General features: G+C 35.1%; 1 protein-coding gene across 1 annotated transcript in view; it reads right to left on the reverse strand.

Moving 5' to 3' along the window:
• The window catches only part of LOC111156692 (exocyst complex component 2), a 307,781-nt gene that overhangs the window by 111,606 nt on the left and 172,452 nt on the right, over positions 1 to 23,723 (reverse strand). Inside the window, exons 21-23 of the mRNA XM_022517721.1 lie at positions 22,976 to 23,042; positions 18,630 to 18,746; positions 3,606 to 3,747 (exon numbers count right to left, since the gene is read on the reverse strand). Of these exons, the coding sequence (XP_022373429.1) occupies positions 3,606 to 3,747; positions 18,630 to 18,746; positions 22,976 to 23,042 (326 nt within the window). The remainder of the gene's footprint in view (positions 1 to 3,605; positions 3,748 to 18,629; positions 18,747 to 22,975; positions 23,043 to 23,723) is intronic.

A 23,723-nucleotide genomic window follows, 5' to 3' on the forward strand; every position in this document is an offset into this window, starting at 1 on the left:
TGCACAGTTCAAACCCATGTTGTTCAAGGGTCAAATGTATAACATCAGAAGTGGCTTCAGTGAGAATAGTCTCAATGGGGGGGTGAAAGTAGACTTCTCAGGGTGAGAGATCAAGTGACACAATAACAGAGATAGCACTAGCAAGGAATCTTCAAGGAAAGACAACTTTTTAAAAGCTGGGTTGCAAAGAGAAGAGTGATGGGGAGTTTTTGTGGGGATTGTGATTTATATTTAGGGCGACCACACTGCCAGTTTAGTGCCCAATGTCCTAGCCTTACCCCCAGATTCTCAAGAGGTTATAAATAATTTAGTTATCTTAAGATGGTTGAAATCCAGAAAATTAGAACCACAAGTAGTAAGTGATAATTATATTCAAGGCACTGAGTCAGATGTTATGAGGACACAAATAACTGAAACCATCTGTCAGCAAGATGCTTAAAACTGCGATGTACATGAATGTGTGCATGTGTGCATGTGTGTGTATGTGTTTGCACACGCATGGCCTGCCACATAACAACTCCTTTATTTCTGAATATCTGGGATTGCTAAACTACTTCCACAAAAGTTTGCTACAGCAAAAGTAAGACTTTTGTTTTCCCATGAGATAATTTATACACATACACACACACACACACACACACACACACACACACACACAAAGGGAAGTACCCCAACTAAGAAAGGAAAAGTGGTCACTGAATACCATTCCTCTCAGCCATTTTAGACAGAAGGTGGTGGCAGGCCAACCAAGGGAGAAGCAGGAATCAGGCTGGTCCAAAGAGCTCTGTTTGTCTAGTTCATCTAAGACTGGGGAGAAAGGACAGGGCAGTGACATTTAGCTCACCAACAGTGGGCTAAGAACAGTAGGGGCAAAATCTAAGTATTGTGCACTAATACCTTTAGTAGAAAATAAGAGATTTTATTGAAAAACCCTTTTGATATCTATCTCTTGGAATTCTGAAACTTTCAGTCACTGCTCTATAAAAATACTTACATAATTTGAAGTCTATGAATGTGAAAAGAAATCATTACACATTTTTAAAAATTCTCCCAAAATGGGGCAATAAAAAACAGGTGACAGGTAACAAAAAACATGTGTATTATATATGTACTAAATATGTATATTATATGCATGCACATATAATGTGTATATTATATATGTATTAACACGTATCTCATATATACATATGTGTATATATAATATACATACTGGGTACACATATATAATATACATATTTTTACATTTTATATTTTACATTTATATATACATATAATATACATATATATATACACATATATATGATATACATATATAATGTATATGTACCTGAGAATTATAAGAGAGGTTAAAAGGTGTAATTCAGAAAAACAAAACAAAACAAACAATCCTGTCAGGGTTGATGTGAGGAAGACTTGCCAGAAAAACCACTCCTTTCAGAGATGGACCCTGAAGCATGCACAGGCCAGTCAGGGAAGTGATGAATGGGCACTGAAGACACTAGCAGAGGCATCAGTGGAAGCTATAAAGGGGTCATTGGTGCAGTTACTGAACAAATATTTACTGAGCAGGCATTATGTATCAAGTAGTTTAGATAGTGAAGACACAAAATGTAAAAGGCAAAATTTTCTGTTCATGAATTTACAAATTTCTGATGAACTCTTCTGGCGGCAATTTCTCACCTGACCTGATTAAGGATACTGAGTATCACTACTAGTCTAAGTATTCATGTTTCCCTGCAGAAATCCTTGCTGGGAATGTAACATAATACATGGCACATGCGCTATATCTTTCCAAAATCCAAAATACTGCAATTCCAAAAGTCATCTGGGCTCAAGAGTTTTGAAAAAGGGACTGTAGATCAAAAGCTCCAGACACTGTTGACTGATGATCTTGAGGATGATAATTTATTGTTAAAAGTCATGTTTATTCACTTAAAGTGGTAATGAACCAACAAACTATGACCTCATGGATTTAGCTTTAATAAGTTCAACCAGTATAAAGGCCAGTGCTAGAACCACATGTATAGCATTTTCCCTTGTAAATAATTATTTTACATATTATAAAATGAATACTTTTCACAGGTTAAATTTAAAACACCATGACAACTGTCCACTGTCCATGTCGTTTCTCCAGGCTGGTGGCTGGTATGGTGACATTTAAGTTTAAGACCTGAATGACAAAAGGGAGTCAATCCTATAAGATAAGGAAGAACTACCACCTAAGAAAAGGGGAAAAAAAAAGTTTGAAGAGGTAAGGTGGAAGGACTTGGAAAGTTTGGGCAACAAAAAGGCTCACTGTGCTAAAATGTAGCTGAAGAGAGGCCTTGGTGTACACTTGTGAGTGGTGGGCAAAACACCAGGGCACCAGGCTAGGGCCTGCCATGCACTGCATTGCACATTTTACTGTAAGTTTAATAGGAAGATATTGCAAGGATTTAAAGATATGAATAGGATCTGATTTAAATGTTCAAAGGATATATTTGGGATATGAACTATAACCCAAACTGGACACAGTAAAGTACGTATATAGAGAAGTAACAGAATTTAAGGAAAAAAGATTAATTATGGACACGTGGGTAGAAAGCCTCAGGTGACTATAATGGCTGTGATTTCAGAAAATAAAATACCTGTGGTCACATACAATATCCTTAATTTCATGATTCTTGTTTTTAGTTTTGACTCGTGGCGTTACTATATTGTTACCACTTAAAGTGAACACTACACAATAAAAACCCAACGGTGTTTAAAGATTAAACAATTTTATCACCATCTAATAAAAGCATTACACAATTTAAAAAGGTGTTTAAAGCAATTAGGTAAAAGAATGAAGATTAACTCAAACTTCTTAACAATTCACTAGTACATCTACATATATATATCCAAAAAGAATCTATGTCTAATATAAACATGACCATTTCTATATAAGACCACTTCTAGATAAAAATATTATTAGGGAGCTTGGTTCTATGTATTTCACACTATTTCATACAAAGGAATAACTACCTGACCCATCAAAAAGTTTGATTCAGCAAGCAATACGTATTTTTAAAATACATATTATGAAGTGATTTAAGTGATTTTCATTTGATGTCACGAGATAATACTGGAACTGTGTCAGTCATCCTTCTGTGGTTCAATTTTCTTTGCTAAATTACTGTAATAATCATACTCCTACATATTTTTCTTCTATCCTTCACCTTGTCAGCATTAATAATTAGGTCTTATAAAGAAGTGACCAAATTTCTTACATAAATTTTTTGATGATAGTCACAAAGTCATTGTACAAAACTGTCACTCACAGTCTATTCTATCTACGCAATAAGGACACATCCTGGGAAGCAAATATGAATTATTAAAATGACTGAATACTATATGGTATAATTAATTATTTTCTGGTATTTAAGAATAATTTTAAGCCTGAGGTATGAATAATAAAAAGTACGCTATATTCCAAACTTTCAAAAATGGGTTTAAGCTAGTAAAAGTTAAAATCAAACTAATGGGGAAAATATGAATAAAAAGAAAAGCATTTTAAGAATACACTGATTGATAAAATTCATATTTATAACTCTAGATGTGCTGGACAGTTACTTAAAACCATATACCTGTTGGAGGCAGGCAGTCTTTCCAATCAAAATAGCCTGCATAAATTCCAGGTTCCAAGGAGCCAACGATAGGATCTGCTTTCAACTCAATGTAATTTTCAAAGAGTCTTTGGTCTAATTCTTTCAATGAAGCCATGCTAACCTATAAACACATAATAAAGAATAACTATGACTTTTTACTGAGCATGAGGGAAAAGTAAAATAATATAAATACTTCAGCATATTTTAAAAGTACTTATCAATTTTCCTACAGAAAAAAATCATGATTTCTATTTATTTTTCAGTAACAAAGACCACCCTCTTAACACAGGTTATTTAATATGAATTAATCCTCATACATGGCCTATACATAGAAAGTTCAGCCCACATGAACTGTGAATTCCTGTTGGTAGTGGAAGTAGAACAGGATGAGGCTACCTTCCTGGTCTCACTGGCACTCAAGAGGCCAAGAAGTTAGAGTAGGTGGGCAGAGTCATAAATTTGGGAATAAAGAGTCTATGGGCTCAGGCCCTCTGTAGTGGACTACTGGTGATGTGTCTGCTTCTACGTCATATAGCGTAGCATCTATAAAAAGGAATATCTGTCATGCAGTGAAATTCAGCTGTAGAAAAGACAAGCAACAACTTGACTTAGAAAATTATGAAAACCTTTAAGGAGACTAATGTACAATATAAAACAAGACTTAGGGAGAACACACATGACTTACTTTCTTTTTTTTTTAAGATTTTATTTATTTATTTGACAGACAGAGATCACAAGTAGGCAGAGAGGCAGAGAGAGAGAGGAGGAAGCAGGCACCCTGTGGAGCAGAGAGCCTGATGCAGGGCTCGATCCCAGGACCCTGGGATCATGACCTGAGCTGAAGGCAGAGGCCCTAACCCACTGAACCACCCAGGCACCCCTACATAAGACTTTCAAAGCTAACCAATGAGTAGTTTAACTGGAGGAACCAGTGGTCACTATGGAGACTGAAATTAAGTACAATAAGTACTTCAAGGCACAGAGTAAAAACAAGAGCCCAGGACCTGATGGATTCTCTGGGGGAATTCTACCAAACATTCAAAGAAGAAATAATACCTATTCTCCTGAAGCTGTTTCAAAAAATAGAAGCAGAAGGAAAACTTCCAGACTCTTTTTATAAAGCCAGCATTAACCTGATCCCCAAACCAGGCAAAGACTCCACCAAAAAAAAAAAAAGAGAATTTCAGCCCATTATCCCTGATGAATATGAATGCCAAGATTCTCAACAAGATCCTAGCTAACTGGATCCAAAAGTACATTAAAAAGATTATCCACGATGACCAGGTGGGATTTATCCATGGGATGCAGGAGTGGTTCAACATTCGCAAATCAATCAATGTGCTAGAACAAATAAATAAGAGAATAGAGAAGAACCACATGGTCTTCTCAATTGATGCAGAAAAAGCATTTGATAAGATACAGCATCTGTTCCTGATTAAAACCCTTCAAAGTATAGTGATAGAGGGAACATTCCTCAACTTCATAAAATCTATCTATGAAAAACCCACAGTGAGTATCATCCTCAATGGGGAAAAGCTGACAGCCTTGCTGATCCCTGAGATCAGTAACATGACAAGAATGCCCACTCTCGCCGCTCTTGTTCAACATGGTACTAGAAGTCCTAAAAACAGCAATTCAGACAACAAAAAGAAATAAAAGGTATTCAAACTGGCAACGGAGAAGTCAAACTCTCTTCACAGATGACATGATACTTTATATGGAAAACCAAAAGACTCCACCCCCAAACTACTAGAACTCACACAGCAATTTAGTAATGTGACAGAATACAGAATCAATGCACAGAATCAGCTGGTTTTTTTTTTTTTTTATACATTGACAACGAAAACACAGAAAGGGAAATTAGAGAATCGATTCCATTTACTACAGCACCAAGACCCATAGGATACCGGGGAATAAACCTAATCAAAGAGGTAAAGGATCTACCTCAAGAATCTATAAGGAATCTATAAGGAGCTATACTCAAGAACTACAGAACACTCATGAAAGAAATTGAAGACACAAAAAGATGGAAGAGCATTCCATGCTCATGAATTAGAAGAATAAACATTGTTAAAATGTCTATACTGCCTAGAGTAATCTATACTTTCAATGCCATTCCGATCAAAATTCCACCAGCTTTTTCAAGGAGCTGGAACAAAAATTTGTATGGAACCAGAAGAGATCCCGAATTGCTAAGGAAATATTGAAAAAGAAAAACAAAACTGGGGGCATCACGTTTCCTGATTTCAAGCTTTACTACAAAGCTGTGATCATTAAGACAGCAAGGTTCTGGCACAAAAACAGACACGATGGGACAGAATAGAGAGCCCAGATACGGACCCTCAACTCTATGGTCAACTAATCTTTGACAAAGCACAAAAAAATATACAGTGGAAAAGACAGTCTTTTCAATAAATGGTGCTGGGAAAATTGGACAGCTATGTGTAGAAGAATGAAACTCGACCATTCTCTTACACCATACACAAAGATAAACTCGAAATGGATAAAAGACCTCAATGTGAGGCAGGAATCTATCAAAATCCTAAAGAAGAACATAGGCAGTAACCTCTCTGACATCGGCCACAGCAACTTCTTTCAAGATAGTCTCCAAAGGCAAAGGAAACAAAAGCAAAAATGAACTTTTGGGACTTCATCAAGATCAAAAGCCTCTGCACAGCAAAGGAAACAGTCAACAAAACAAAGAGGCAACCCACGGAATGGGAGAAGATATTCGCAAATGACAGTACAGACAATGGGCTGATATCCGAAATCTATAAAGAACTCTTCAAATTCAACACACACAAAACAATGATCACGTCAAGAAATGGGCAAAAGACATGAACAGACACTTCTCCAAAGAAGACATACAAATGGCTAACAGACACATGAAAAAATGTTCATCATCATTAGCCATCAGGGAGATTCAAATCAAAACCACATTGAGATACCACCTTACACCAGTTAGAATGGCCAAAATTAACAAGACAGTAAACAAGAAGTGTTGGAGAGGATGTGGAGAAAGGGGATCCCTCTTACACTGTTGGTGGGAAAGCAAGTTGGTGCAGCCACTTTGGAAAACAGTGTGGAGATTCCTTAAGAAATTAAAAATAGAGCTTCCCTATGACCCTGTAATTGCACTACTGGGTATTTACCCTGAAGATACAGATGTAGTGAAAAGAAGGGCCATCTGTACCCCAATGTTCATAGCAGTAATGGCCACAGTTGCCGAACTGTGGAAAGAGCCAAGATGCCCTTCAATGGATGAATAGATAAAGAAGATATGGTCCATATATACAATGGAGTATTATGCCTCCATTAGAAAGGATGAATACCCAACTTTTCTATCAACATGGACGGGACTGGAAGAGATTATGCTGAGTGAAATAACTGAAGTAGAGACAGTAAATTATCATATGGTTTCACTTATTTGTGGAGCATAAGGAATAACATGGAAGATATGGGGAGATGTTGAGGAAAAGTGAGTTGGGGGGTATTGGAGGGCAGACAAACCATGAGAGACTGTGTACTCTTAGAAACAAACAGGTTTTTGGAGGGGAGGAAGATAGGGGGTTGGGTGAACCTGGTGGTGTGTATTATGGAGAGCACGTACTGCATGGAGCACTGGGTGTGGTGCATAAACAATGAATTCTGGAACACTGAAAAGAAATTTTAAAAAATTTTATGTGTCATAAAAATGCATAAAGTATTATATTATGAGAAAAAAACATAGGGAAATGAATTGAAAAGGCACTTCCAAACAGAAAATATCTGAATATGAGTAATGTGTAAGAAAAAGGGCTTAACATCATTTAATCAGAGAAAGCCAATGAAAGCAACAGAATTAACTGAAATAAAAAAGAATGATATATTAAGTGTTTGTAAGGACAACATGGAGCAAATGGAATACTCATACAGTGTTATAAAATGAGAACTAAAATCAGATACCCACTCTGAAAAACTATTTAGAATTCCTAATTAACTTATTCCATGACAGCAATTACAAGATGAGAGAGTACAAATGTCCATGAAAGACTTCCACAGCAATGTTCACAAGAAGTTTATTCATAAAAACCTTAAAGTCGGGCGCCTGGGTGGCTCAGAGGGATGAGTGTGTGCCTTTGGCTCAGATCATGATCTCAAAAGAGTACTAAGTTCCCTGCTCAGCGAGGAGCCTGCTTCTCCCTCTCCCTCTGCCAGGCACTTTCCCTGCTTGTGCTCTCTTTCTCTGTTAAATAAACAAAATCTTAAAACAACAAAACAAAACAAAACCCTTAAACTGGAAACAATCCCACACCTGTTACAGTGAGAATGATTAAACAAATTTGAGTTATCCAAACTCAGCTATAAAAGAAAATAAATTACTTACAGACACAACAATTTGGATGAATCTCAAAAATTAAGTTGGAGCAAAAGCAGCTAGACACAAAAGATTATTAACTGTACAGTTCCTTTTTACACAAAGTTAAAGAACAGACAAAACTAATGCATGCTGACAGAAATCAAAACAGTGATGAGAAGGGTGCCTACTGACTTGGAATGGGGAATGAGGGAAATATATCTTGATTTAGGTGTTGGATATTGGGATGTATATATGCATTAAAAGTCACTTATTTGTACACTGAAGATTTATGTTTTACTGTATATAATTATACTCTATTTTTTTAAAAAAATGGTTGAAAATAAATAAATGGGCAGATAGATACTAGGCAAGTGAAAGAGAAAGGGAAGTAGCAGTTATTAATGTCTGACAAAGCAGAATTAAGGTCAACAGTACCTCATAAATTTTGTTGTAGGAATTCAAAAAGATAATTTATGAGACTTAAAGATAGTACATTTAAAGTACATCACAAATTCTCTCAGCTATCATTATTATACTATTATTATTTATTTCAACATGCCCAATTTTCCCTAGAACCCTGTTCATGATAGCTAATAAATACAGATGTTAGCTAAATTTGCTTGACCCCTACTACCCAAGGATAAGGTCTGTTCATCATTAAAGCACTATTTAATAGTGATGAATGAAAGTTAAATGGAAAAAAAAAAAACAAACAAACAAACAAAAAAAAACCTTAAAGGAAATCTTAGTCTCACAGGGAAGAAAGGCAAGAAAACATTTATAAAATGTTCAAGGAACAAAGCTGTTAAGGGAGAGAGGGAGTGCTTATGGGGTACTTTTAAGGGTACTGGGAAAGGCTTTCTTTAAAAAAAAAAAAAAGAGGTGCCAATTTAGTAATTATGCAATCAGAAACAGATGTACTCACTAAATTCTTATGTTTGAGAACTGAGGAGCACCTTTTAAAGTACTTCAAGTAGTTGGTAATAACTTACAGAAATACGGAATACATTAGGAGGTAGCATTTCAGATGCAGGGGCAAATAATGTTGGTGATAATCTACCATTATATCTTCTTAGGCAGCAATACACATATCAAAAGATATTCTGACAACATACAGCCTGACCTGTACAGCAGTAAGTGCACATGCCAGACAGGTGCCGAAAAACACACACCTACACAGATGTCTTATTTCCTCAATTTCTATATAGTTGTCTTCAACTCATTCAAAATAGTTAAAAACATGATCATTAATTAATGTTCTAAATTTAAATTTTCTAATTTACTATTTTTAAAACTTTTTGTTAAAAATCCTTCTTAAAAAGTATGTTTCTGAAAAAAAATAATTTTAAAAAAGTTAATTTCAGTTCAAAGATGACAGAAAGAATACAGTGAACTAAGTGATCTCTATAGAAACAAAATAATCAAATTACAATAAGAACATCATCTATCCAAGTGAATATGGATGACTAGATTCAGTTAAATTAATATACTTTTAAAATTTTTTACAAATGAATGGTCAGACAAATGGCAAATTTACATTACTTTTTGTTACTAAAACACAACTTGTCAAAAGTGGACAAAATAAATGCCAAGTAAATAATTAACTTTTAAAAATAAACTCTTAGTCCCTAGTAGAGGTGGCACTAATAAAAGAAAACAAAAACAGGATAAAACAGGATATACTGTCACCCTGAAACAGAAAGACAATGTCTCTAGCACTTAGTGAGAGCCATTATTTATTACTTCCCTCACCTTCCACTGTGATTCTAACCTGGTGACTTGCTACTAATCTTTATTATTCCTCAATCTTTTCTTTTTCTGTGAATTTTTTATAATCAAGTTAACTGTCTCAGATCCCATTAATGAGGCTTCTCATAACTGCTCCAATCTTCTTCTTAATAGGGAGTCTTTTGTTTGACTATAGACTGTATGTGATTTGGCCACCTACAAAGAACAATCCAAGGACCATGGGAAATAACTTTCTCCCTCTGCCTGCCACTTTCCCTGCCACTGCCACCACCTCCTATACTGATGTTTGAAATTATACCATTCCAGAGCAAGTTAATCATTTTCCTTTACTTAGTGATAAAAAACCAAGTTTCTGGGGGCGCCTGGGTGGCTCAGTGGGTTAAAGCCTCTGCCTTCGGCTCGGGTCATGATCTCAGGGTCCTGGGATCGAGCCCCACATCGGGCTCTCTGCTCAGCAGGGAGCCTGATTTTCCCTCTCTCTGCCTGCCTCTCTGCCTACTTGTGATCTCTGTCTGTCAAATAAATAAATAAAATCTTAAAAAAAAAAAAACAAGTTTCTGGAAATGAAAAACAACTGAAATAAAATGGCAGTAGACAGCAAACTTCAACAAGATTAGACACAAATCAAGAGAAAGTCAAGGAGAAGAGAGAGCTGAATGAATTATTCCGAATCACTAAAAGAATTAGAGATGGGTGGGGAAAACATGAACAAAAATGTTAGAGACATGAACAGAGTGAGGTCTAACATATATCCCATAGGAGGTCTTGAAGGAGAGAAAAGAGTGAATAGAAAAGAATAAATGTTTAAAGAGGTAATAGCGGAGATTTTCCAGACCTGATTAACGGTATCAATCAGGGAAAAAAGGCCAACAATATACACCAAGAGACACATCATAATGGAACTATGAAATATTAGAGACAAAGAAAACAAAAAATATCTAAAAGGCAGACAAATAAAGACTTTAATATATATCTCTCAGTAAGTGACAAATTGAAGACCAAAACACATAAAAGGAATGGATATAGAAGACTGAACAATAAAATTCACAAACTTGATCTAATGGTGTTTAAAACTGAAGGATGTGATATTTTCAAGCAAGGGAGAATATTTAAGAAACTCATCATGTATCAGCCTGAAAAGCAAGTCTCAACAAAGTAAAAAACATGACATTCACTGACCTCATCAGCATAATTAAGTTAAAAATCTCTAACAAAGAGAAACTAATTCCCAACATGGAAACTAATTGCTACCCACCCACCCACCCCCAATTTGGAAATTTAAAATCACACTCCTATATAGTTGTGTGTCAAAGAAAAACTCACAATTAAAATGAGAAAATATAAAACAGAACAACTAAAATATGTTAATATGTGGGAAACAGCTAAAGAGATAGAGGGATATTCATAACCTCGAATGTTTATATTAAAAAGGCAGAAAGGTTTGGAATCAATGATCTACATAAATAAAACAATTAAGCTAAGTGCTCAAATTACTGTGACAGGAAACAAGGACATACAGAGAGATTAGCAAAGCCAAAATTTGGGTCTTGAAAAGACTCTGATCAAGAAAAAAGACTGAAAATATTAAGCCTAGAAATAACCTTAGATGCAGTTGAAACTGAGATAATGTGAAACTATTATAATACAACTTTATACCAATAAAATTAGAAATTTAGGCAAAATGGAGAAAGCCCAAGAAAAATACAGATGATCACAACTAACATGAAGAAACAAAACTTGAATGGTTCTTTAACCATTAAAGAAATTGAACCAATAATTAAAAATCATCTCATAAAGAAAAAGCTAGAGAGTTCTTATAACTATTCAAAGAATAAACATTCCAATGTTATATAAACTCATAGGAAGAAAAGAGGAATATAGTTTTTTAATTCGTTTTACAAATTAGCATAAGCTACATGTAGCAACATGGATATATATCAAAAACAATATTGAGTAGAGAAAGCAAATCAGAGAAAAAAATACATACCATATAATCCCATTTATGCTACTTAAAAGTCAAAAACAGGTAATATTAAATAATGTATTGTTTATAAACCACAAAATGCAGAAGTGTCTGTCCATAAGGGAAAATGGATGATTCAGATATACAGGGCACAACAGTCCTGGGGAATATACTCCATTTCTTCAGCCTGGCAACAGGTGAACATGTGTTTATTTTTTGTTCTTCTATCTTATACCTATATAAGATTTAGTCCTTTGGAGAGATTAAAATATTTAATATTTTTATATTTGAAAAGAATTTATAATCTAGAAAAGAAGCATACCAATATTAAACTAATCATGATACAATGTGTTAAGATGTTATTCTAGTGTTATAAACAAGGTATCACAGGAATAAAGAAGAGGATTTGATCCATTTTGCAGTTTGGGAGAAAGAATGAGAAGTCTTTCCACAGGGTGAGACATCTGTATCTGAGATAGATAGGTAGATGATCAAGATTTTGTCAAGTTGAGGTTGAGGAAAAGGTATTACAGACCCATAGAACAATACAAGCTACAGGTAAATGTTCTTAAAATAGAGCTTGATAAGCTGATGTTGAATGAACATTTGTTGAAGGTATAAAAGACCTGACAAATAATACGAAATACTCAAGGAAAGATGAATAGCTAGATAATAGGGTATCGGTAAGTATAAAGGAGATGAATGGCATAAGACAAAGAAGTACGGGTCTAGATTAAAACAATATGAACATTATCAGCCTAAGGAGTTTAGGTTTTATTCCTCAGTCAATGAGAAGACTGAAATGTGGGAAGGAGGAAGAATGTAATCAGATCTGTATTTTTGAAACTCCATGGATAATTAAAGAGTGAAATTTAGAGCATAAGCAAAGCATTTGGAGGAAGCGTTCTGTAATAGCACAAGGATCAGATGATGAAAGAGAGCTGATCTTGGATAGGAAGAACAAATTAGGGAGGGAGAGAGAGAAGATCATTCAGAGGTTGAACCATCCATTCCTAAGGAATGAGTCAAAGACAATTCCCAAGTCCCTGGCTTGCGGACTCAGTGATTACTGACCAAGGCAGGAAACACAAAAAGCAAAGTTGATTTGAAGGAGGAAGAAGGAATATGACTTTGGTTTGGGTAAGCTGCTTTGATATCCCAGTGGCAACTTCTAGTGAAGATGTCTGACAGGAAACAGATTTGCAGCCTAGGAATGAAATATAAGCTAAAGATACAGATTTGGAACTCATGGGCATCCATGATAAATGAAGCAGCGGGCATAGATGAGATCTCCTAAGGAAAAGGCACAGAATGTGAAGAGAAAACAAAGTACAAGTCCAAATAATAGAAACAGTACAAGGATGGTAAAAGACAATTACTTAAGTTGTTGAATTGTACCTATTCAGGTTCAAGGTTTTTGATTTAGGACTCCACACAATATGGAACTGATGACCAACAGTCTTACTCACTTATTGCCTACAGCTTCCCAACTTTACAAAGAGACTTATCTTGATGAAGTCCCAAAAGTTCATTTTTGCTTTTGTTTCCTTTGCCTTTGGAGACATGTCTTGAAAGAAGTGGCTGTGGTTGATGCCGAAGCAGTTACTGCCTATGTTCTCCCTCTAGGATTTTGATAGATTCCTGCCTCATGTTGAGTTAATGCCTTTCTCTCATCTCTGAAACAACCATTTCTCTGTGAATCCTTGTATTCTTCCTTGCTTTGGGAAAGCTTTTCTGAATTACTTTCTGTATTGGAGAACGAATATTTTACTTTATAAATCATAAGGTCCTTGTGTCCTTCCTACTATATTACCTCTGTCTCTTTCTTTTTTCCCTTCCCATTTATACAAAGAACTTGAGGCAGTTAAATAGGGTCATAACTAATATTTAGTAGACAGTTACACATCTGTCTCTAAACTACTTAACTCCAAAACACATTTATTTACAAATAATGTATTATATAAAACAGCCTCTAAACAAAATTTAGCTGGAGAAGAGATGGGAAAAATAAAATATAAAGAGATAATACAGTGAGGACTCAAAACTGTAGTCATTCACATCACATACTGAATTCAAATGATGTCAAATGAAACTTGAGAAATATATACAATTAAGCTAAAAATAATCAAATATGTAAAATATGGTATATACGTATGGTTCAGATGACACAAAAATCTTTAAAATTGATTGTTGTATGTAAAGGATCTTTCCTGGACATGTGGAAAAAAAGAAGCTGCCCTCTCCCCACCTACCGTGTCAAAATTTCTGAAAGAGATTTAGGTGCATAAAATAAAACATCAATCAAGAATTGAATGCCCAGGGGTGCCTGGGTGGCTCAGTGGGTTAAGCCTCTGCCTTCGGCTCAGGCCATGATCTCAGAGTACTGGGATTGAGACCCACACATCGGGCTCTCTGCTCAGTGGGGAGCCTGCTTCTCCCTCTCTCTCTGCCTGCTTCTGCCTATTTGTCATCTCTCTTTGTCAAATAAATAAATAAAATCTTTAAAAAAAAAAAGAATTTAATGCCCAACTTATTTAATGACTACAGTCCCAAGTCAGTCAAAAATCTGCAACCATACAAACTCTAAATTAGATGTTTGTTTTTTAAAGACTGGGACAGGTTAAAATAGCATTTTATATATGAAAAAAATCCTTGGAATTATATAATTATAGGTACTACAATAAAATTATGTACTGAAGTGTATTAACCATATAGCTCTAGTTTTCCCTTCTCAAAGGCCTCAAGAATTAATGACTTGTGGCAAATTTGGTTTGCACACTTAAAATGAAAAACACGATTTCCTTAACCCTCTAAATACCTGTAAAATGAACGCTACTAGAATATCCACAGTCAATGAACATAAGAAAAAGTGCTAACCTACCAAATAGGGAAAGGAATGCAAATTAAATCATGAAAGAATATTTTTATCTATCAAATTAAAATATTATAATCAGGAATGATGACCAAATTGTGATGAAACCAGCAATATTTACCAAGAGTCTTTGGAGCTCTAATTCTACTTCTAGGAATCGATTTTGAGAAATAAAACATGTGCTCAAAAGTATCTTCACCTCTCAGTACCATGAACAAAAATAACCTTAAGGTTCCCAGTAGGAAAAAGTTAAAAAAAAAAAAAAAAGTACATCCACATTAGCAACTGTTGTAAGCCATAAAGCTCACATCTCCATATTTAATAAAGGTGTTCACAACAGAACTGTCAACAGAAAAAGATATATCTAATGTAAACTGAATTCAGAAAAATATGTTTCATATTTTTCTAACATATATACATATAGGTATATGGTTACTATAAATACTAAAATATAACTGTTTATCTTTGGTGCAATATAAATACTTAAACAAAATTTTTTTAGACTTTTCAGTATTTCTCCATTTTTTTTATTACCATATAAGGTATTATTTGCTTCAGGGGTACAGGTCTTTAAATCATCAGTCTTAGACAATTCACAGCACTCACCATAGCACATACCCTCCCCAATGTCCATAACCCAGCCACCCTATCCCTGCCCCCCACACCACCCAGCAACCCTTAGTTTGTTTCCTGAGATTAAGAGTCTCTAATGGTTTGTCTCCCTCCCAGGTCCCATCTTGTTTCATTTTTTCCCTCCCTATCCCTCACGACCCCCCACCCCACCTCTCAAATTCATCATATCAGAGAAATCATATGATGATAATTGTCTTTCTCTGACTGACTTATTTCGTTTAGCTTAATACCCTCTACTATCCACCTTGTTGCAAATGGCAAGATTTTCTGGGGTTTTTTTGATGGCTGCATAGTATTTCTCCTTTTTAAAAATAATGATTGAGGGGCGCCTGGGTGGCTCAGTGGGTTAAGCCTCTGCCTTCGGCTTGGGTCATGATCTCAGGGTCCTGGGATTAAGCCCCGCATCGGGCTCTCTGCTCAGTGGGGAGCCTGCTTCCTCCTCTCTCTCTCTCTCTCTCTCTGCCTGCCTCTCCACCTACTTGAGATCTCTGTCAAATAAATAAATAAAATCTTAAAAAATAAATAAATAAATAAATAAAAATAATGATTGAATCTTAATTTTATAAGCAAAAGAAAAATACATGACTTGGAAAAAACATTTCCAGGACTTGAGATAAAGGCAAATGGAAATATATGCAAATGACAGGGGACTCACTGTTGGTACTTTCAATGTGGAATCCAAATAGCACAAAGTCCACGTAAGGCTTATAATGGAGCCTATTTTACAGGAGGTATCCTGTAGGGCAAGATGAGTTTGATAGTCTGATCTGATACTAAATTAAATACATAAACCAACCTGCTTTATGTATTACTTCTTCAGTTTATTTTCATGAGAATAATTTTGTTCTTTATTTCAAGACGTATGGTGTTAGGCCAAAAATCCATTCTGGATTAAGAATGAAAATACTTAGTTTTGAGTTCTGCCTTGCTCTCCTACTTACAGGTCAAATCATGAACCTCTCCAAGCATCTTTCCATATGAAAAAAATGGAGTTAATACTTTCCTTAACTACTTCATAGGGTTATTTGAATTAAAAAATTTTATTTATGAGGGGCACCTGGGTGGTTCAGTCAGTTAAGCATCCAACTCTTCATTTCATTTACTGATTCATTTATTATCCAACTTAGTGATTTCAAAATATTGAATGTCAAATATTAAAAAATCCTAATTCTAAAAAAAATCCTAATTCTGAGTGTGAAAAACGGTCCATCATTTGTTCCAAGCTTTACCTCCAGATCCAACATTTTACCTCGGATTCAAAATAGTATCAATACTCTCTATCTTTCTCTCAAAAAAATAAATAAATCTTTTTAAAAAGTTGTGGGGGGTGCCTGGGTGGCACAGTCAGTTAGGCATTCAACTCTTGGCTTCAGGTCAGGTCATGATCTCAGGTCATGGGATCAAGGCCCAGGTCAGGCTCCACACTCAGCGCAGAGTCTGCTTGAGACTTTCTCTCCCTCTGCCCTTCCCCCCCAACTCTCTCTCTCTCTCTCAAATACATAATAAATCTTTGAAAAAAAGTGATATCAACAAGACTAGGAAGGATATCAAAGCCTTGTATGTCAACTTCATTCTATTTCTTTATGATATAAACTGAAGCAACAGTTACTACTCATAACTTTGTAAAAACCTAAGGAGATTGTTTTGAAGGGGCGGGGGGTGGGAGGTTGGGGGAACCAGGTGGTGGGTATTAGAGAGGGCACGGATTGCATGGAGCACTGGGTGTGGTGCTAAAACAATGAATACAGTTACTCTGAAAAGAAATAAAAATAAATAAATAAATAAATAAATGGGGATTACATTTGAGTAGAAGAAAAAAATAGATGCCAAATTATATTAACAATTTTCAGGCTTTAATTCTATTTTAAATGATTGAGATGGTTTTTGTTTCCTGTTTGGATTGTGACTGATATAGCACTCCATATAATACGAGCCCCCAAAATATTGAATAACTTTTGAACCCTTTATCTAAGAATTATATTTCTAATTCAAAATGTACACTGTATTCTAAATAGTGAGATATCCATTTTCCTGAAGAAGATGTATTTGAGAGATATGTGGCTATCAGAAGAGATAATATACTCATAGAGAACTTCTCATCAGGCTCTAGAAAAGCCCAAAGGAAGATTAAATAATGTCAACTTCACTTTCTGTGTTCTCACATCAATAAAGGCATTGATTTTAATGTAAAAAAAAAAAAAAAAACCCTAAAGAGAACCAAACTTACTCCTGTTATATGCAATTCCTAATCATTTCATGTATTTTTAAATGATTAAAAAAGCTGTTCAATAAATATATTTGTGTCACTATTGTTACTGCACAAAAAACAAAGTGTCCACTTTGTACAAATACGAATTCTTTACTGCAGGGGAGCACCTTGCAATTCTCAATACAAAAATTTCTGGAAATAAACTCAACATTTGGCCCTACAGCCTTAAGTCACATTTCTCATCAAGATGATTAATCTTTACGAAAAGGCAGGAAAACAAGACAGAGCCACCCACTTTGACATTTTCATTCTTTGAAAAAAAAAAATCCACTTCTAGTTCATAAACCGTAACTATCATTTGTAAAAAGTATGCAATCCATCAAGAGTACTTTTTGATTATAAGATTAACAAGATCATTATCTTTCTTATTTTTTGCACTGAGAATACTGTAAAAGTGGTTCTAGCTTAGTTTTACTTAGAAATCTGATAAACCTTTGCCTAAAAACCAACCAACCTTTAATAAGAAGGTTGCTTCATTTTTTCCTTTTCTGCTTACTTGAAAAAATATAAACAAAGTATAACATCTAAAGAAAAACCTACTGCATTGATTTATACAGCACTCATTTTTGTCCTACTTGGATTAGAGAGTGGAGAGCATGTATTTTTCAGGTAAGTCATTAAACCTCCAGAGGAAAGCTGTTGTAAACCACTCTGGTGTGCGTGAGTCTTTGTGTGTGTCCTGTGCTTCAGCATAGTAAAAAGCAAAAGCATCATTGTGGTCATCTGGAAAGGGGCTGAGGAAGAAGAGGTGTGAATAAGCAGGAAGAGGTTTATTTGCAGGCTCAGGGAGTTTGCTGTTGGCTCTAAAGTAAAAGTTTTAACCTAAAAGGAGCCAAATCTGAGACGATTCTTAAAGATTTGGGTTTGATGCCTTTCTTTCCTATTTCCTTTCCTTACTTTGAGCAGCCTGTGTGAGGAGTAAATCAGCTTTTGCCTTGAGAAAGCTTTGATCTTGAGAAAAGAAGAGAATATTAAATTAACAACTCTCAAGGTGAGTTATAAGAAGGGCAGGAATCATTCAAAGTCAGAGTAGGGTGAAGAGGAGGAAGGTATATGGGTGTGGGGAGGGTAAGGACAGAAAAGTATAGGAAAAGCAAAAGAGAGGGGGTACTAAGAAAGTAGTCTGGAAACTAAATTGTTAAAATAACCACCTTGTTAATTTAGCATAATTCATTTACCTGTGTTATTTTCTCTATTCCTTGGAAGTTGTGCTTTTCAAAATGCTCTGCTATATTCAGAAAGGTGTGACGTTCTAGGTAGCAGCAGTTACTCAGGACTATCAAAAGTCTCTGTTCCTAAAAGTAAAACCAATGTTTAGAAAATTACATTTACAATAACAAACTGGGTAACAGTTATCATTTATTACATTTAATTATAATCTCTTCATGTTTAATATCAATATTCAATGTTTTGTTTTTCTTGGTCCCTTTTGACCCCAATAATAATATAGAGAGAAACAATATAATTCTGTAACTCTATATATTATAACTGCTTGTTATTACATAATGCACTAAAGAGTCAAATAATGCTGTCTTTTGAAATTTAATAGCTGTATGGAAAAACAGCTAACTAGTAAGGTAGGATCAGCTGTTGTTCTTGTGAAAGGGGTTTATTTTACTGGTTATTATGCCTAATATTTTTTGCAACAAAAAAGGCTATAAAATTAATATTTTAAAATAATTACAAATGCAAAAATTCATAGAAAGTAATTTATAAATTTTTCTTAACTTGAAAGAGAATTATAATGCCATCTATATGATGGGGTCCTTCCAAAAACTGGGCCTTCACAGATGCATTTTCTGTAGAACAGCTTCCCTCTCACGGAGAGTGATAAAACAAAAGCAGGGAACTTTCCCATAGTATTGGATATGAAGAGGGCTAGAGCCTCATACTCTATGTTCTCCAGGGTTCTAGCCACTTTAAGGTAATTTCTTATTAAAATTACCACACCCCCAGGCTGATGAATAAACATCATCTTACAGTTCAGAAGAACTATTTTTGTAAACAAAATTCCAGGAATGGCAATTATCTCTGCTGTTGTGGCTCACCAAGAATACTTTCCCATGCTCCCTCAGTGTGAGAGCATTCTCTAGAACAACAGTGACTAATTTAGGGCTTTGATTTAAAATCCCTTGACTAAACATTAAGGCAAAACTACTTTCCAGGAAAATTTTCAGCCATATTTTGCTTACTGTTTTATATATAACTTATGTTAAAGTCAACACTCTGAACTCAGTTGCCAAGTACAGCTTATACCTCCCAATAATTTCATTTAGCTCCATCAAAAATTTTAAAACTTTCTAAATTTCTTTATTTAAAATATTATTATCTATTGCTGGCACAGTGTGGCCTATTCAGTGCCCCTTTTGGTCATCAACAAATATAACTAAAGGGCAAGGAGTTATTAAAAGTACCCTCAAGTAAATGAAAGGTTGTGAATGGCCTTGAATTAATCGATGGATGGGAAATAAATTACAAAACAAGGAATATAGGGCTCTGTTATGTATATCACTCCTCCACATTTTGTGAATAAATGGCAAGTGAGAACCAGAAAGAAAGCAGTAAACAGCACTGCATAGGCACACAGGTCAGTCTGAGGAAGGGGTATATTCCCTCCTGCCCCATACTTGGTATTATCATTATATGGTGGTCCTCATAAAGAACATAAAATAAAGTAAGCATAAGGTGTCATCAGCCACTCTAAACATGCTGCACTCTGCAAAAATCTCAACTGGTTTTTCAGTTACAAGATCAATCCTCAATTACCTTACCTTTTCCTCCAAATATTAATCTTATAGTCTAACAGACCCCCGGGGCGTGCCACATCCTCTCTGCCCTGTTCATTAACACTTTTCTCCCTATAATCTGCATTGTTCTTCCCCCAAAATGGAAAAATAGTTTGAGTGATTTGAAGTCTTACTCTTGATAATCATATTTTTCTTCCCAACTCTGACCAATTAGAAGAAGTGAAAGTGGGAAGAATAATTGAACACTACAATAATCAAATTCTTAAACTTGAATATTTATTAAAAGCTTACTAGCAACTTAAATGAATATGTATGTTTGAAAATAACAACTCAACCTATCAAAGGCAGTACTTGCCAATTATGTATTATTTCAATTATTTCTCACAGAATCTCTGAGATTGTAGGCATTACCATCTCAATTTTCTCCAGGAGAAAACTGGACACCCTCAATGACATGCCCAAGATTATCCAGTCAGTAAGAAGACCAGGAAGCAACCTGGACCTCTACCATACCATAACTGCCTCTCTGCTGAATAATAGAACAAAACCCTAAGAAGATCTCAATAATCTGGGTCAAATCTAATGAGTTATCATACAAATGCAGAGAAACACAGGAACTAAATTTGGTACCAAATGAACAATTTTAGGGAGTAAAATGGGAGAGAAAAGGTCCTGTGACTGGGAGAAGCAAGTATGAAACACTTGCTGTGTGGTTGACAGTAAATTCAGTGTGACTCAATAGAGATGTAACCTAATGTGTAGTTCTAGCTGCTTCCCAGTTGCCAGGGCCACATCAGAGTCCGGTACTCCATTCTTGAAAGAGGACAGAAGTAGATTAAGAGGAGACTCACTGCCATATCGACTAGGAGATGCCTAAAAGATTTAGGGTGTTACCTAAGAGAAAGGAAGATTCCAAGCCCACACAACAAATGTTTTCAAACACTAAAAAGATTGTCATGTAGAAATCAGGCTTGTTCTAAAGGGCAGATAAAAAGAGCATAGTTGGCCCAATAGCTCATAAGGCCCTTCTCAATTTAGAAGGCTCTTTCCTCCAGCCTGTGTCTCTCTAGTCTACTAAGTTCACAGTGCAAAGAATGATCCAAACTCATTACATCAACTTCCTTGGATCCTATATATGTTCAGATAGCTCATTAGCAATCCACTGATATGCTTCTCCTACAGGCGACTGCCTAACTGCCAAGCCCGTAACACTCCAGTTTTCATCTGACCCACCTGATCCTCTACTAGTCTTTGAAACTGTTAAATACTCCTTTGTTTAAATTATCTCTTCCATCTCTCTCAGGAACACTGTTTCATTTGAATTTTCTTCTCTCTCTCTCTCTGATTATTCTTTTTTGGGAACTTTGAGGCTCTCTGCTTCTGGCCATCCCTTAAATACTGGTACCCCAATGTTATTTTTATATATCTGGCCCTCCTCTCATTCTACCAATATTTTTCCTAGTATTTTTCTGAGTATACTCATCCACTCCCAGGCCTTGTATTGCTTATACAGTTTACCCCTGAACAACACAGGTTCAAAATGTACTCGTCCACTTATATGCAATTTTTTTTGATACATACAGTACAGTACTATAAATGTATTTTCTCTTCCTTATGATTTTGGTAACATTTTCTTTTCTCTAACTTACTTTATTGTGATATTGTGATATAGCATATAACATATAACATAATAACATATAAAACGTGTTAATTGCCTGTTATTGGGAAGGCTTTTGCTCAACAATAGACTATTGGTAGTTAAGTTTTAGGGGAGTCAAAAGTTACAGATTTTTGACTGAATGGGGCATTGATGACCCTAGCCTACCCTCACTGCTCAAGGGTCAACTGTGTATTACTGATTCACAAATCTGTATTTAGATTTCTTTCCTGGAGTCCAGACACATATATCTAATCACCTGCTAAATATCTCTGCTTGAATGTCACTCATTTAATTCATCTGGTCCCAAACTGAATTTTTGATCTTTCCTATTATAACAAATTCTTTACTTAGGAGTTCATACTTATAATATCTGTGGGAATGATACAGGGCAGGAAATTCTGGTCATATGTTTTCCTTCTTAAGAGATACAGATATACATACATACATGTACACACACACACACACACATATACCCTTCAAGCAAATGACAAAGCAGAGAGCGTTATTTTTTTTTAAAGATGGACAGGTCTAAATTTAAAAAGCTGAATTTATACATATAATAAAGTATGTATGTTAATCATCCCCAAATACCTGTATATGCTAAAATAAGATATAAGTGTACATATATAAAAAGGTGGTATGGCTGGCTTTGTTTTGCCACAGAACTTTATGTTCAAATGAAATGCTATTAGGGAACTTACAGAAATAAAATAGAGAAAAGCATAACTTCTCTAGTTAAAGAGGAAAAACATGGGGAGATGGGCCCCCATCTTCTGCTGCCTCTTCAACTTTCAAACAGCAGGGAACCACTAGGGCACCTACTTCACACTCAAAAACTTGAATTATGCAAGGAGTAGATGGAACCACTTAAATAACAACTTCGACTAAAAGGTTTTTAAGTTGTGGATACATATAAAATTATATTTTTACTAAAATTTTCACAAAATAAAGCATAGCTCAAAATTATAGAAAAGTATACTACAACAGGAATACAATATCTGCCTCTCAAAGTAATTTAGACTGATTTATAAGCAGTCAAAGTAATTTAGACTAATTTATAAGTCATTATATAATTTTAAAATGGTAAGTTTAGCTTTTTATTTATCATCTTACTTACAGAAGTCAAACTGAAATCTTCATGGATACTTCCAAACAAATCGGGAGAAGAAACATCAACTGAAAGACTAAAAAGGAAGCAAGTAAGAGAACAGTAATGATTAAAGCACAAAAATTAACAGTGTTAATATAATGTCATATATCTATTACAACTCAACAAAAAATGCAATGAATTTTATATAAACTTGACTTTAAAATCTTTTGGTCAAAAATCTCGTAACTCCCTGCTTTATATTTAACAATTAACAGCTCAAAGTAGACACAATAGGCTATCTATTAATACAGGTCATATGCTATTTGTTTTGGTTTTCTCAATACTCAAATTAAATTTTTAAAAATCACCAAAGGGAGAAAAGACCCAAATGGCCAAGGAAATGTTGAAAATGAAATGAAAATGAAATGAAAAATGAAAAAATGAAAAACAAAGCTGGAGGCATCACATTGCCTGATTTCAAGCTTTATTACAAAGCTGTGATCACCAAGACAGCATGGTACTGGCACAAAAACAGACACATAGACCAGTGGAACAGAGTAGAGACCCTCAACTCTATGGACGAATAATCTTCAACAAAGCAGGAAAAGAACCTGTGGGAAAAAGACAATCTCTTCAACAAATGGTGCTGGGAAAATTGGGACAGCTTGGTACAGAAGAATAAAACTCGACCATTTTCTTAACCATACACAAAGATAAATTCAAAATGGATGAAAGACCTCAATGTGAGACAGGAATCCATCAAAATCCTAGAGGA

Source organism: Enhydra lutris, unplaced genomic scaffold (genome assembly GCF_002288905.1).
Source record: "Enhydra lutris kenyoni isolate GAN:26980312 unplaced genomic scaffold, ASM228890v2 scaffoldscaffold48, whole genome shotgun sequence".
NCBI classification, from domain to species: domain Eukaryota; kingdom Metazoa; phylum Chordata; class Mammalia; order Carnivora; family Mustelidae; genus Enhydra; species Enhydra lutris.